Source organism: Heterodontus francisci, chromosome 48, assembly GCF_036365525.1.
Source record: "Heterodontus francisci isolate sHetFra1 chromosome 48, sHetFra1.hap1, whole genome shotgun sequence".
Classification (NCBI taxonomy): domain Eukaryota; kingdom Metazoa; phylum Chordata; class Chondrichthyes; order Heterodontiformes; family Heterodontidae; genus Heterodontus; species Heterodontus francisci.
In genome coordinates this window covers 9,963,505-9,978,186 of record NC_090418.1, presented here as the reverse complement: position 1 = coordinate 9,978,186, position 14,682 = coordinate 9,963,505, and the positions used below count along the sequence as shown (strand labels likewise).

At 58.4% G+C, this 14,682-nt stretch overlaps 1 protein-coding gene across 3 annotated transcripts in view; it reads left to right on the top strand.

Annotated features, from left to right (window-relative positions):
• tfr2 (transferrin receptor 2) overlaps positions 1-14,682 on the top strand; it is a 57,594-nt gene that overhangs the window by 24,646 nt on the left and 18,266 nt on the right. For all 3 annotated transcript variants that reach the window (XM_068023613.1, XM_068023612.1, XM_068023614.1), the window contains exons 6-7: positions 1,603-1,711; positions 8,769-8,891. In XM_068023613.1, coding sequence (XP_067879714.1) covers positions 1,603-1,711; positions 8,769-8,891 — 232 coding nt within the window. The remainder of the gene's footprint in view (positions 1-1,602; positions 1,712-8,768; positions 8,892-14,682) is intronic.

Sequence of the window (14,682 nt, the reverse complement as noted above, 5' to 3'; positions counted from 1 at the left end):
ATACCCCACACCCCTCACTGTAACACTCTCTGATATACCCCACACCCCTCACTGTAACACTCTGATATATCCCACACCCCTCACTGTAACACTCTGATATACCCCACACCCCACACACTGGCGAATATTTCAGTGGGAAACCCCGGGCCTTGTCCCTGAAACTGGGCCCGGAGAAGTAAGCAACTCTACCTGGGGTTGCAGCCACATAGACATGCGTAGATTTGCATAGCATTTGCGTGAAACAATTCGATGTATTGTTAATTTAGGGAATTTACAGTGAGGTCCATATCATTAACATAGAATGTATAGCACAGTAATAGGCTATTCGGCCCATCTTCCCCGTGCTGGTGTTCATGCTCCACACGAGCCTCCTCCCACCCCCTACTTCATCTCACCCTATCAGCATATCCTTCTATTCCTTTCTCCCTCGTGTGTTTATCCAGCTTCCTCTTAAAAGTATCGACACTATTCACCTCGACCACTCCCTGTGGGAGCGAGTTTCACATTCTCACCACTCTCTGGGGAAAGAGGTTTCTCCTGAATTCCCCATTGGATTTATTAGTGACTGTCTTATATTGATGACCCCCTAGTTCTGGTCTCCCCCCACAAGTGGAAACAGCTTCTCTACGTCTACCCGATCGAAACCCCTTCGTAGTTTTAAAGACCTCAATCAGGTGACCCCTCAGCCTTCTCTTTCCTACAAAAAAGCGCCCCTGATGGTCTTTCCTGATGGTTATAACCTCTCGTCCTCGTAAATCATTGTTGTACCTTCCCGCCAGTGCCTCGATATCTTTGATTTGGAGACCAAAACTGTGTGCAGTGGTCCAAGTGGGAAAGCGAGGCTCACAGGAACACATGGTGCGCGATGGACCTGCGTGAGGGTATGACTGTAGGTCACTACCCGAGCGTTATCCCGTTGCTGGTGCCCCCCCCCACTGCCGGCACCAATGAGCCGTTCTCTGCTTTCCTTCCACATGGTCTCCCGCACCAGATCACAGATTGGAGGCCATTCGGCCCGTCGTGTCTGTGCTGGCTCTCTCAAGAGCAATTTAGCCAGTCCCACTCCCCCACCCTTTTCCCCATAAGCCCCGCAAATTATTTTCTCTTCTGATAATTATCCAATTCCCTTGTGAAAGCCTCCATTGAATCTGCCTCCACCCCACTCTCAGGCAGTGCATTCCAGATCCTAACCACACTCTGCATAAGTTTTTTCCTCATGTCGCTGTTGCTTCTTTGTCCAATCACCTTCAATCGGTGTCCTCTGGTTCTGGATCCCTTCCGCCAACGGAACCACTTTCTCTCCACCTACTCTGTCCAGACCCCTCATGATTTTGAGCACCTCCATCAAATCTCCTCTCAACCTTCTCTCCTCGGAGGAGAACAGCCCCAGCTTCTCCAGTCTGTCCACGTAACTGAAGTTCCTCACCCCTGGAACCATTCTCGTGAATCTTTTCTGCACCCTCTCTAATGCTTTCACATCCTTCTGAAGTGTGGTGCCCAGAGTTCGATACAATATTCCCGTTGAGGCCGAACCAGTGATTTATACAGGTTTATCATGAACATCATAAACTGACAGTTTGTTTACCCTACCCCCACGTGTAGAACATCTCCCAACTACCTGCGTGTGACTAATTCGAGTGGAGGACTCTGCGAAGACATACAGCTCGACAATGATGCATACCTTGCTTACAGTCCAAAAGGTGTCGTTACTGTGAGTACCATCACACGCGGTGTGGGCGTGACCGATACGAACGGTCTTTAACATTTCTCCTCTGCAACTGAGTTCAAACATTGATCGGGTTGAGATGATCAACACTTTTATTTTCTATATAACCCTGTTTTTTTTTTATTCAGTTCAGTGATAAGTGCACAATATACTGAAGTGTCAGGTAGTGTCGAGGGAGCTTTACTCTGTATCTCCCCCCCGTTTTTTTTTTTCGAGGGGGCCTTTATTCCTCAGGCCCCCTTTATATACACACTTATATTTTTAAAATAACTTCATTAAAACCAGATAAATAAACAAAAAACTCAAATTAAAATGCCATTCTCGGCGCTGACAATGCACTCCAGTCCCTGCGGTGCCCACCGGTCGCGGAAGGCCTCAAGCGTACCGGCGGACACCGCATGCTCCTTTTCCAGGGACACCCGGGCGCGAACGTAACCGCGGAAGAGGGACAGGCAATCGGGGAGGACGGACCCCCCGACGGCCCGCAACCTGGACCTGTGAATTGCCACCTTGGCCAGGCCCAGGAGCAGACAGACGAGGAGATCCTCCTCCCGGCCCAAGCCCCTCCGCACCGGGTGCCCAAAGATCAGGAGCGTGGGACTGAAGTGCAGCCAGAATTTGAGGAGCAGCCCCTTCAGATACTCAAAGAGGGGCTGCAACCTCGCACACTCCATATAAATGTGGAACACGGACTCGTCCAGGCCGCAGAAAGTACAGGTGGCCTGGGGTTCCGTGAACCTACTTAAAAGCCTATTGCACGGGACTGCTCTGTGCAGCACCCTCCACCCCAGGTCCCCGATGTAAAGGGGGAAGACTCCCGCGTAGAGAGACCTTCATCGGGGTTTCCCCTCGCCGCCAGATGGCAACGCGGACCGCCAGGGCGTGTCCGGCCGGCTGACGAGGGCGAGGAAGTGGAGAGTGTGCAGGAGCAGCCCGTACAGGAAACCCCTCCGCGCCGATTGGAATGGCACGGAGGGCATTTCCGAGAGGCGGCTCGGGTTGTGCGGGACCGGCTCCCGAGGAGGGTTTCGGGGCCTGGGTCCGATGAGCAGTTCCGGCCGAGCGGGCGTCAGCTCGGCCGGGATCGCTCCGCACTCCCGAGCCCCCTCGCCACCCGCAGTGAGGGACGTCCCGGGGGTTTCGGCTACTCCTCCACCCGCCGGACCGTCCCCGGAGTCGGTCGCCCGGACAGCCGAGGCGCTCTCCTCCACCGGCGGGGGAGCGCCCTGACTGGAGGCGACCATGTTCCAGACTCGGAAAAGATCCCGGTAAAAGACAGGCAACTCCCTCAGAGAGGCGCGGCTAACGGACTCCACCGGGAGCTGCGTGTCGTCTTGAAGGCAGTGACACTGGCGGAAAAAATACGTCGCCAGCGCACACCATCTGGGAGGACGCTCGACGTACAGGTATCTCTGCAGGGTCCGAAGGCGGAGAGTCGCAGCCTGGGTGCGGACGCACACCAGCGACTGACCGCCCTCCTCGATCGGGAGACTCAGGACCGCGGCAGAGACCCAGTGTTTCCTCTTGCCCCAGAAGAAATCGACGAGTTTCTTCTGGATCTTGGTGGCAAATACAGGGGGCGGGGCCAAAGTGACCAACCGGTACCACAGCATGGAGGCCACCAGTTGGTTTATGACCAACGCTCGGCCCCTGTAGGAAAGCACTCGGAGCAGTCCTGTCCAGCGCCCCAGCCGAGCGGTGACTTTCGCCTCCAACTCCTGCCAGTTTGCCGGCCAGGCTTCCTCAGCGGGGCTAAGGTGGACTCCCAGATAGAGGAGGTGCGTGGTGCTCCACGCAAAAGGTGTCATCTCCTCCGGCAGGGAGTCCACCCGCCACTGACCAACCAGGAGTCCGGAACATTTCTCCCAATTGATCCTCGCGGAGGACGCGGCAGAAAAGGTCTGCTGGCAGTCGCGCATCCTCCGCAAGTCAACGGGATCTGTGATTGCGAGGAGCACGTCGTCGGCGCAAGCCGAGAGGACGACCCGCATGGCCGGCTCGCGCAGAGCCAATCCCGTCAACCTCCTGCGAAGCAGGCACAGGAAGGGCTCCACGCAGATGGTATACAATTGGCCGGACATGGGGCACCCCTGACGCACTCCTCTCCCAAAGCGAAGGGGCGCCGTCAAGGACCCGTTAACTTTGACTAGACACTCTGCGGCGGCATATAAAAGTCGGACCCGGGCCACAAAATGCGGCCCGAGTCCGAAAGCGCGCAGAGTCTCGAACAGGTAATCGTGATCCACCCTGTCGAACGCCTTCTCCTGATCGAGGGAGAGAAAGGCGACCGACTGACCAGTCCTCTGGGAAAGATGGATCAGGTCCCGGACCAGGTGGATGTTGTCCTGGATGGACCGGCCCGGGACCGTGTAGGACTGGTCGGGGTGGATCATGTGGGCCAGCACGGAGCCCAGGCGGGTAGACATAGCCCGGGCAAAGATCTTATAATCCGTGCTGAGGAGGGAGACCGGACGCCAGTTTTTAAGCAGGCGGAGATCGCCCCTCTTCGGCAGCAGGACGATGACCGCCCTGCGCCACGAGAGGGGCATCTCCCCGGTCGCCAGGCTTTCCCCCAGGACCCGCGCGTAATCGTCCCCCAGGACGTCCCAGAACGCCCTGAGGAACTCCACGGTCAACCCATCCAGCCCTGGGGATTTGCCCCTCGAGAGCTGGTGGAGGGCGCCAGTCAGCTCCGCCAACGTGAGCGGAGCCTCCAATCCTTCGGCGTCCTCCGGGCTGACCTGCGGCAGGTCCTCCCACAAAACTCTGCGCGCATCCTCGCTGGACGGATCCGGAGAGAACAACGCACTGTAATAAGTCCGGACCAGGAGGCCCATTCCCTCCGGATCCGTGATGGAGGATCCGTCGTCGGCCAGCAGCTCGATGAGCTGCTTACGGACCCCCCGCCATTTTTCCAGGGAGTAGAAGAAGGGAGAGGCGCGGTCCAAATCTTCCAGGATCTGGATCCGCGACCTCACGTACGCGCCTCGGGACCCTATGAGCTGCAGGTCCCTCAGCGCGCCCTTCTTCTCTTTGTACGCCTGCCACAGAGCCGGGTCCACGACGGCATGACCGAGGCGGGACTCCAAGTCGAGCACCTCCCTCTCAAGGCGCCCGATCTCGGCTTCCCGCCTCTTGGTCGACCCCTTCGCGTACTCCTGACAGAAGACGCGGATGTGAGTCTTGCCCACATCCCACCATAGCCTCAAGGAGGGGAAGCCCCCCTGCTTCCCTCTCCAGTTGGCCCAGAATCGACAGAACGAGTCCCGAAATCGCACGTCCTCCAGCAGCCGGTTGTTAAAGTGCCAGTACGCGGACCCCGCCCGCGTGCGGAGCGGAGTGAACTCCGCCCACACCAGGCGGTGGTCCGAGCACGGCACCAGCCGCATGGAGGCCGCCGAAACGCGGGAGACGTACGCCTGCGAAATGTAGAGGCGGTCGATTCGCGACCCCCCTCCTCCAGACCTCCACGTGAAGGCGCTGGAGTCGGGATGGAGATTCCGCCAGACGTCCACCAAGTTAAGGGAGCTGATCAGTCCCCTCAACTTCTCCACCGACGCTTGGCCGCGCTGGGGACCGGAGCGATCCCCCACCTTGAGGGTGCAGTTAAAATCCCCCCCGAGGATGATGCACTCGCCGCTATTGATGGAGCTCAAGAGAGCGGACACTTCTTCAAAGAAGCGCGCTTGCAACGCGCCGGGCCTGGGCGCGTACACGTTCACAAAGTGGAGCGGCACGCTACCCAGGCGAACGGCGAGGTGGAGCAAGCGGCCCGGCACTAGCTCCTTGACCCCCAAGATCTCCGGCTGAAAAGTCGGGGCCAACAAGATAGCCACCCCACTAGAAATAGGGGTGAGGTGACTCATGTAGACCCCACCCTGCCACTCCAGGAGCCAGGTGGCTTTGTCTCCCGGAACGGTGTGGGTTTCCTGCAGAAAGCTCACCGCGTATCTCCCTTCCCTGAGGACTGAGAGATTGTGAAATCTGCGGTGAGCCCCTCTGCTGCCGTTGATGTTGAGGCTGGCTATGGTTATCTTCATGTCAAAGGTAATTAAAACCCGTCACAAACACCTCACTGTGAGGAGGGAGTGGAAGTGCACCTGGCCCTCCACTCGCCCAGCAACCCATTGAGGAACACATTAAAACGGCGCCTCTCAACCAGTTTCACGTCCGCGCGCTTGCCCGCTATCTTAAGGGCGGCACGGACGGATTGTATGATCAGCGCCAGATTCGACCAACGGTCGAGGGCCAGCTGAACTTTATTGCGGCAACCTCTGCAAGCCGCGAGGAAATCCCGGAGTTCCGCCGTGGGGATGAGAGGAGATTCGGTGGGAGGCACGAGGTACTCCACCACCTCACTGGCGATGGAATCAAGATCATCCTCCGTGCCCTGTACCGAATCCCCATCCTCCTCCGGGTCATCACCGCCAGCGGCCGACACATCCACCACACACTGTGGGGCGGACGTCCTGGCCGCGCCAGTGGTCCCGCCTCCGTCACGATCCCACCCCCAGGATCGATGGCGGAGGAGTCCTCTCTGGGTTCTATTGTGAAACTGGAGCCTGTAGGCACCAGCGGTTCAGGACCCCCCTCCACCTCCGTCCCCAGGCCAATGAGTGGTCCAGGGGAGACAGAAGTTCCGGACTCCGGGAAACCAGCCGGAGCCGAGACTGGAGGCGGCGAGAGGAGGCCATCTCCTGCTCCGCCAGCACCCACAGGCCCAGCAGATGGGGCAGAATTCTCAGTTATAACTGGGTCGGGGGTCTCCTGGTTGGTGGTGGACTCCGGCTGGGAGGCCCGACCCTCTGGGGCCTCGCCCTCCCCTTCATTCAGGACACCCGACCCAGTAGCAGTGGCAGAATGGGCGGCTTCCCCAGGCTCCCCCACCACAAGCAGGGCCCCACTTACTCCTTCAGGAGGGGCCTCATGTACCTGAGCCATCCCCTCCCCTCCATCCTGAGGAATAGGGAGCACCTGCCCGGATTTTGCAGCCTTGGTGGTGGCGGTAGGGGAAACCTGGGGACCCGAAACAGGAGACAGCTCCCCTCCAACAGATGGGCCCTGCGCCTCAGGGCCCCTTGTTACCTCTGTGGAGGGGTGCCTTCTCCTCTTTTTCCCAGTTGTGTGCGGAGGCTCAGAGACCTCCATATCATCAGAGGCCTCCACCTCCACACTCTCCTTTTTTTTATTCACCCTGGGCCTGAGCCCAGCCCTGGGGCAAGTTGACTTCCCGAGATCGGGCCTTGGGCTAAGCTCAGGCTCGGGTAGTGTCACGATATCCAGGGGACGCGCCTCTCGATGTTTATTTCTCCTCCGCGCCTTCCTTCCACTTGGACGGTCACCCCCCTCCCTGCCGGAGGCCGTGAAAACCACAGCCTCCGGTACCGACTGAATGGTATCTGGTGGTGGTGTAGTGGGGGTGGGAGGAGGTGCAGCGTCGCCACCCTGGGCCACTGAGTTGGAGTTGGCAGCCGGGAGGTTGGGGCAGTTCTTATGAACATGCCCCACCCCCTTACAGACATGGCACCGCACCCCGTCCAAGGTCCAGAAGACGCGGTAGGCCGTCCCCTGGAATTCTACATTGAAGTGGCCCTCTGTCACCTCCTCCCGCGCCAGCTGCATGAATAACTGGCGGCGGAAGGAGTACACGTGTCGGAGGCTGTTCTCCCGAAGACCGAGCGGGACTGGGGTGAGCCCCGTCTTTACCTCCCCCAGATGGTGCAGGTGGGGAAGGAGGAGCTCACCAGGGATGAAGGGCGGGACATTGCATAAAATGAGCCTTTGCGCAGTGGCCTCCAGGGGGTCCACTGGCAGAAAGGTCCCGCCCACGGTGAGCCCCTTGCTCAGAGCCAGGGACACCGCCCGCCCGGTCTTCAGGAAAAACACTGCCTTCCCGTACATTTTAGAGGCTGCAACAATGGCCGAAGGGCCGACAACCTCGGCCATTGCTTTCACGCATGCCTCTATAGTCATGTTCGGGTGGACGTAGCTCTTGACCCCATGCTTCGATGTTAATAAAGCAAACGGTGACGGGGCAACAGGTGCAGCTGCAGCAGCCGCAGCAGCATATGAACGGGAAGGCCCCGCCACCGGCGAAGAGGGGCTTGCCATGGGCTCTAAGAGTTACGTCCACCCCCAAGAAACAAAACAAATTTACACAATTTAAAAAAAAAAGCAAACTTTAAACAAGGTGGAGTGGGAGTAGAGGAGGATGGCGTAGGATGGTAAAGGAAAAGGGGAGGATAGGTGATTGAGGCGACTGAGTGGAGGAAGGGAGAGAAAGGCTGAAAAGGATGCTTGTTCCAACTGCCAGTTGGAGCACCTTTATCACAATTAGTCCAAACTTGTTTGTTGTCTTCCAGTTGGGGGAGGCTTCTTCGCCCGGGACGGCTGGAGCCGCCCGGTACTCTCCTCTTCTGATGTTGTGTCAGGATTTTCTTCAGCCGGGCAGCTCCAGCCGTCCCGAGCCACACAGTTGGGGGTGGGGAGGGAGCCCCTTTTGTGCAGGATGGCAGATAAACACAAGAGTTAGTCCAGGGGCTCCCTATAGAATTTGGCAGCCCCACCCCTGGATCTTCCGGTGCCTTCTCCCTCCCCCAACAGTCCAAACAACCAACAGTTCTCTGGTGCTCCAACACCCACCTCTCCAAAATGACTTGCAGGTCTTCTTAATCGTTGAAAAAGTGTAACAGTTCCTCAGCAAATGCAGCTGTCTCCACTCTATAGTCACCTCTTTGCAGTTATTCCACTCTCCTCTTTGCAGTTATTCCACTCTCCTCTCCCCAGTTGCTGCAGTCTCCACTCTCCTCTCTGCAATTGCTGCAACACAGGTGCAGCTGCTCCCCCTGATTGCTGGCAGGAAGTGCTCCAAATTGACCAGCCAATCCCAGTGCTGTACCTGTCCTGGGAGTGTTTGATGGGGACGGTGTAGAGGGAGCTTTACTCTGTATCTGACCCCCCGTGATATTTCTTTGTTTCAGAGCAACAGTAAAACATTTGAAAAATAACCTACATTCTGTGATTCTGCTTCTGCCCGTTGCAGGGAGGCCTTGTCTACGGTTACTATGGGAGAGACGAGGACTTTGAGAGACTGAGCAAGTTGGGCGTCAGTGTCCAAGACAATATCGTCATCCTCCGAGTCGGGAAAATCAGCTTTGCTGAAAAGGTTGGTCACGTTAAGCGTTTGCCCCAACAGGACTTTCCTCACGGAAGCCACACACTCCCAGGCAGTGATGGTCTTGCACCTTGCTGTATTTTATAAAAGAAGGATTTCTTGACAAAGCATGGTGAATTTCTTCCCCCTGGTTTGAATCCAGTGGAAGTTAATGAGACAGAAGCATCCTCTACCCGCCAGGTTTAAGGAGAAATGTGAGGTCTATTGGGCAGTGCCCCTGGTTCTGGGTCTAACGCACTCCACTGAGGCTCAATCAGCCAGTGCATCGAGAGAGGCCACAGGAAATGTGATAACACCAGCCTGGTGTTGTCGGTTGCTCTTCTGAACTTAACACCCTCGTTTGATCAGTGTAGAGGGAGCTTTACTCTATATCTAACCCCCGTGCTGTACCTGTCCTGGGAGTGTTTGATGGGGACAGTGTAGAGGGAGCTTTACTCTGTATCTAACCCCCGTACTGTACCTGTCCTGGGAGTGTTTGATGGGGACAGTGTAGAGGGAGCTTTACTCTGTATCTAACCCCCGTACTGTACCTGTCCTGGGAGTGTTTGATGGAGACAGTGTAGAGGGAGCTTTACTCTATATCTAACCCCCGTGCTGTACCTGTCCTGGGAGTGTTTGATGGGGACAGTGTAGAGGGAGCTTTACTCTATATCTAACCCCCGTGCTGTACCTGTCCTGGGAGTGTTTGATGGGGACAGTGTAGAGGGAGCTTTACTCTGTATCTAACCCCCGTACTGTACCTGTCCTGGGGAGTGTTTGATGGGGACAGTGTAGAGGGAGCTTTACTCTGTATCTAACCCCCCGTACTGTACCTGTCCTGGGAGTGTTTGATGGGGACAGTGTAGAGGGAGCTTTACTCTGTATCTAACCCCGTGCTGTACCTGTTGTGGGAGTGTTTGATGGGGACAGTGTAGAGGGATCTTTACTCTGTATCTAACCCCCGTGCTGTACCTGTCCTGGGAGTGTTTGATGGGGACAGTGTAGAGGGATCTTTACTCTGTATCTAACCCCGTGCTGTACCTGTCCTGGGAGTGTTTGATGGGGACAGTGTAGAGGGATCTTTACTCTGTATCTAACCCCCGTTTTTTTTTTTTTTTTTTTTTGGAGCTTTACTCTGTATCTAACCCCGTTTTTTTTTTTTTATTTTTGTATCTAACCTCGTTTTTTTTTTTAAACAAGGTGACCTTTATACCCCAGGCCCCTTTTATATTTTTCACATCGAGGGGGCCTTTATCCCTCAGGCCCCCTTTATGTACATATTTACAGTTTTAAAATAACTTTATTAAAACAGATAAATAAACAAAAAACTCAAATTAAAATGCCATTCTCGGCGTCGACGATGCACTCCAGTCCCTGCGGTGCCCACCGGTCGCGGAAGACCTCAAGCGTACCGGCGGACACCGCATGCTCCTTTTCCAGGGACACCCGGGCGCGAACGTAACCGCGGAAGAGGGGCAGGCAATCAGGGAGGACGGAACCCCCGACGGCCCGCAACCTGGACCTGTGAATTGCCACCTTGGCCAGGCCCAGGAGCAGACCGACGAGGAGATCCTCCTCCCGGCCCAAGCCCCTCCGCACCGGGTGCCCAAAGATCAGGAGCGTGGGACTGAAGTGCAGCCAGAATTTGAGGAGCAGCCCCTTCAGATACTCAAATAGGGGCTGCAACCTCGCACACTCCGTATAAATGTGGAACACGGACTCGTCCAGGCCGCAGAAAGTACAGGTGGCCTGGGAGTCCGTGAACCTACTTAAAAGCCTATTGCACGGGACTGCTCTGTGCAGCACCCTCCACCCCAGGTCCTCGATGTAAAGGGGGAAGACTCCCGCGTAGAGAGACCTCCATCGGGGTTTCCCCTCGCCGCCAGATGGCAACGCGGACCGCCAGGGCGTGTCCGGCCGGCTGACGAGGGCGAGGAAGTGGAAAGTGTGCAGGAGCAGCCCGTACAGGAAACCCCTCCGCGCCGATTGGAATGGCACGGAGGGCATTCCCGAGAGGCAGCTCGGGTTGTGCGGGACCGGCTCCCGAGGAGGGTTTCGGGGCCTGGGTCCGATGAGCAGTTCCGGCCCAGCGGGGGTCAGCTCGGCCGGGATCGCTCCGCACTCCCGAGCCCCCTCGCCACCCACAGTGAGGGGCGTCCCGGGGGTTTCAGCTACTCCTCCGCCCGCCGGACCGTCCCCGGAGTCGGCCGCCCGGACAGCCGAGGCGCTCTCCTCCGCCGGCGGGGGAGCGCCCTGACTGGAGGCGACCATGTTCCAGACTCGGAAAAGATCCCGGTAAAAGACAGGCAACTCCCTCAGAGAGGCGCGGCTAACGGACTCCACCGGGAGCTGCGTGTCGTCTTGAAGGCAGTGACACTGGCGGAAAAAATACGTCGCCAGCGCACACCATTTGGGAGGACGCTCGACGTACAGGTATCTCTGCAGGGTCCGAAGGCGGAGAGTCGCAGCCTGGGTGCGGACGCACACCAGCGACTGACCGCCCTCCTCGATCGGGAGACTCAGGACCGCGGCAGAGACCCAGTGTTTCCTCTTGCCCCAGAAGAAATCGACGAGTTTCTTCTGGATCTTGGTGGCAAATACAGGGGGCGGGGCCAAAGTGACCAACCGGTACCACAGCATGGAGGCCACCAGTTGGTTTATGACCAACGCTCGGCCCCTGTAGGAAAGCACTCGGAGCAGTCCTGTCCAGCGCCCCAGCCGAGCGGTGACTTTCGCCTCCAACTCCTGCCAGTTTGCCGGCCAGGCTTCCTCAGCGGGGCTAAGGTGGACTCCCAGATAGAGGAGGTGCGTGGTGCTCCACGCAAAAGGTGTCATCTCCTCCGGCAGGGAATCCACCCGCCACTGACCAACCAGGAGTCCGGAACATTTCTCCCAATTGATCCTCGCGGAGGACGCGGCAGAAAAGGTCTGCTGGCAGTCGCGCATCCTCCGCGAGTCAACGGGATCTGTGATTGCGAGGAGCACGTCGTCGGCGTAAGCCGAGAGGACGACCCGCATGGCCGGCTCGCGCAGAGCCAATCCCGTCAACCTCCTGCGAAGCAGGCACAGGAAGGGCTCCACGCAGATGGTATACAATTGGCCGGACATGGGGCACCCCTGACGCACTCCTCTCCCAAATCGAAGGGGCGCCGTCAAGGACCCGTTAACTTTGACTAGACACTCTGCGGCGGCGTATCAGAGTCGGACCCGGGCCACAAAATGCGGCCCGAGTCCGAAAGCGCGCAGAGTCCCGAAAAGGTAATCGTGATCCACCCTGTCGAACGCCTTCTCCTGATCGAGGGAGAGAAAGGCGACCGACTGACCAGTCCTCTGGGAAAGATGGATCAGGTCCCGGACCAGGTGGATGTTGTCCTGGATGGACCGGCCCGGGACCGTGTAGGACTGGTCGGGGTGGATCATGTGGGCCAGCACGGAGCCCAGGCGGGTAGACATAGCCCGGGCAAAGATCTTATAATCCGTGCTGAGGAGGGAGACCGGACGCCAGTTTTTAAGCAGGCGGAGATCGCCCCTCTTCGGCAGCAGGACGATGACCGCCCTGCGCCACGAGAGGGGCATCTCCCCGGTCGCCAGGCTTTCCCCCAGGACCCGCGCGTAATCGTCCCCCAGGACGTCCCAGAACGCCCTGAGGAACTCCACGGTCAACCCATCCAGCCCTGGGGATTTGCCCCTCGAGAGCTGGTGGAGGGCGCCAGTCAGCTCCGCCAACGTGAGCGGAGCCTCCAATCCTTCGGCGCCCTCCGGGCTGACCTGCGGCAGGTCCTCCCACAAAACTCTGCGCGCATCCTCGCTGGACGGATCCGGAGAGAACAACGCACTGTAATACGTCCGGACCAGGAGGCCCATTCCCTCCGGATCCGTGATGGAGGATCCGTCGTCGGCCAGCAGCTCGACAAGCTGCTTACGGACCCCCCGCCATTTTTCCAGCGAGTAGAAGAAGGGTGAGGCGCGGTCCAAATCTTCCAGGATCTGGATCCGCGACCTCACGTACGCGCCTCGGGACCCTATGAGCTGCAGGTTCCTCAGCGCGCCCTTCTTCTCTTTGTACGCCTGCCACAGGGCCGGGTCCGCGACGGCATGACCGAGGCGGGATTCCAAGTCGAGCACCTCCCTCTCAAGGCGCCCGACCTCGGCTTCCCGCCTCTTGGTCGACCCCTTCGCGTACTCCTGACAGAAGACGCGGATGTGAGTCTTGCCCACATCCCACCATAGCCTCAAGGAGGGGAAGCCCCCCTGCTTCCTTCTCCAGTCGGCCCAGAATCGACAGAACGAGTCCCGAAATCGCACGTCCTCCAGCAGCCGGTTGTTAAAGTGCCAGTACGCGGACCCCGCCCGCGTGCGGAGCGGAGTGAACTCCGCCCACACCAGGCGGTGGTCCGAGCACGGCACCAGCCGCATGGAGGCCGCCGAAACGCGGGAGACGTACGCCTGCGAAATGTAGAGGCGGTCGATTCGCGACCCCCCTCCTCCAGACCTCCACGTGAAGGCGCTGGAGTCGGGATGGAGATTCCGCCAGACGTCCACCAAGTTAAGGGAGCTGATCAGTCCCCTCAACTTCTCCACCGACGCTTGGCCGCGCTGGGGACCGGAGCGATCCCCCACCTCGAGGGTGCAGTTAAAATCCCCCCCGAGGATGATGCACTCGCCGCTGTCGATGGAGCTCAAGAGAGCGGACACTTCTTCAAAGAAGCGCGCTTGCAAAGCGCCGGGCCTGGGCGCGTACACGTTCACAAAGTGGAGCGGCACGCTACCCAGGCGAACGGCGAGGTGGAGCAAGCGGCCCGGCACTAGCTCCTTGACCCCCAAGATCTCCGGCTGAAAAGTCGGGGCCAACAAGATAGCCACCCCACTAGAAATAGGGGTGAGGTGACTCATGTAGACCCCACCCTGCCACTCCAGGAGCCAGGTGGCTTCGTCTCCCGGAACGGTGTGGGTTTCCTGCAGAAAGCTCACCGCGTATCTCCCTTCCCTAAGGACTGAGAGATTGTGAAATCTGCGGTGAGCCCCTCTGCTGCCGTTGATGTTGAGGCTGGCTATGGTTATCTTCATGTCAAAGGTACGTAAAACCCGTCACCAACAGCTCACTGTGAGGAGGGAGTGGAAGTGCACCTGGCCCTCCACTCCCCCAGCAACCCATTGAGGAACACATTAAAACGGCGCCTCTCAACCAGTTTCACGTCTGCGCGCTTGCCCGCTATCTTAAGGGCGGCACGGACGGACTGGATGATCAGCGCCAGATTCGACCAACGGTCGAGGGCCAGCTGAACTTTATTGCGGCAACCTCTGCAAGCCGCGAGGAAATCCCGGAGTTCCGCCGTGGGGATGAGAGGAGATTCGGTGGGAGGCACGAGGGACTCCACCACCTCACTGGCGATGGAATCAAGATCATCCTCCGTGCCCCGCACCGAATCCCCATCCTCCTCCGGGTCGTCACCGCCAGCGGCCGACACATCCACCACACACTGTGGGGCGGACGTCCCAGCCGCGCCAGCTGGTCCCGCCTCCGTCACGATCCCACCCCCAGGATCGATGGCGGAGGAGTCCTCTCTGGGTTCTATTGTGAAACTGGAGCCTGTAGGCACCAGCGGTTCAGGACCCCCCTCCACCTCCATCCCCAGGCCAATGACTGGTCCAGGGGAGACAGAAGTTCCGGACTCCGGGAAACCAGCCGGAGCCGAGACTGGAGGCGGCGAGAGGAGGCCATCTCCCGCTCCGCCAGCACCCACAGGCCCAGCAGATGGGGCAGCATTCTCAGTTATAACTGGGTCGGGTGTCTCCTGGTTGG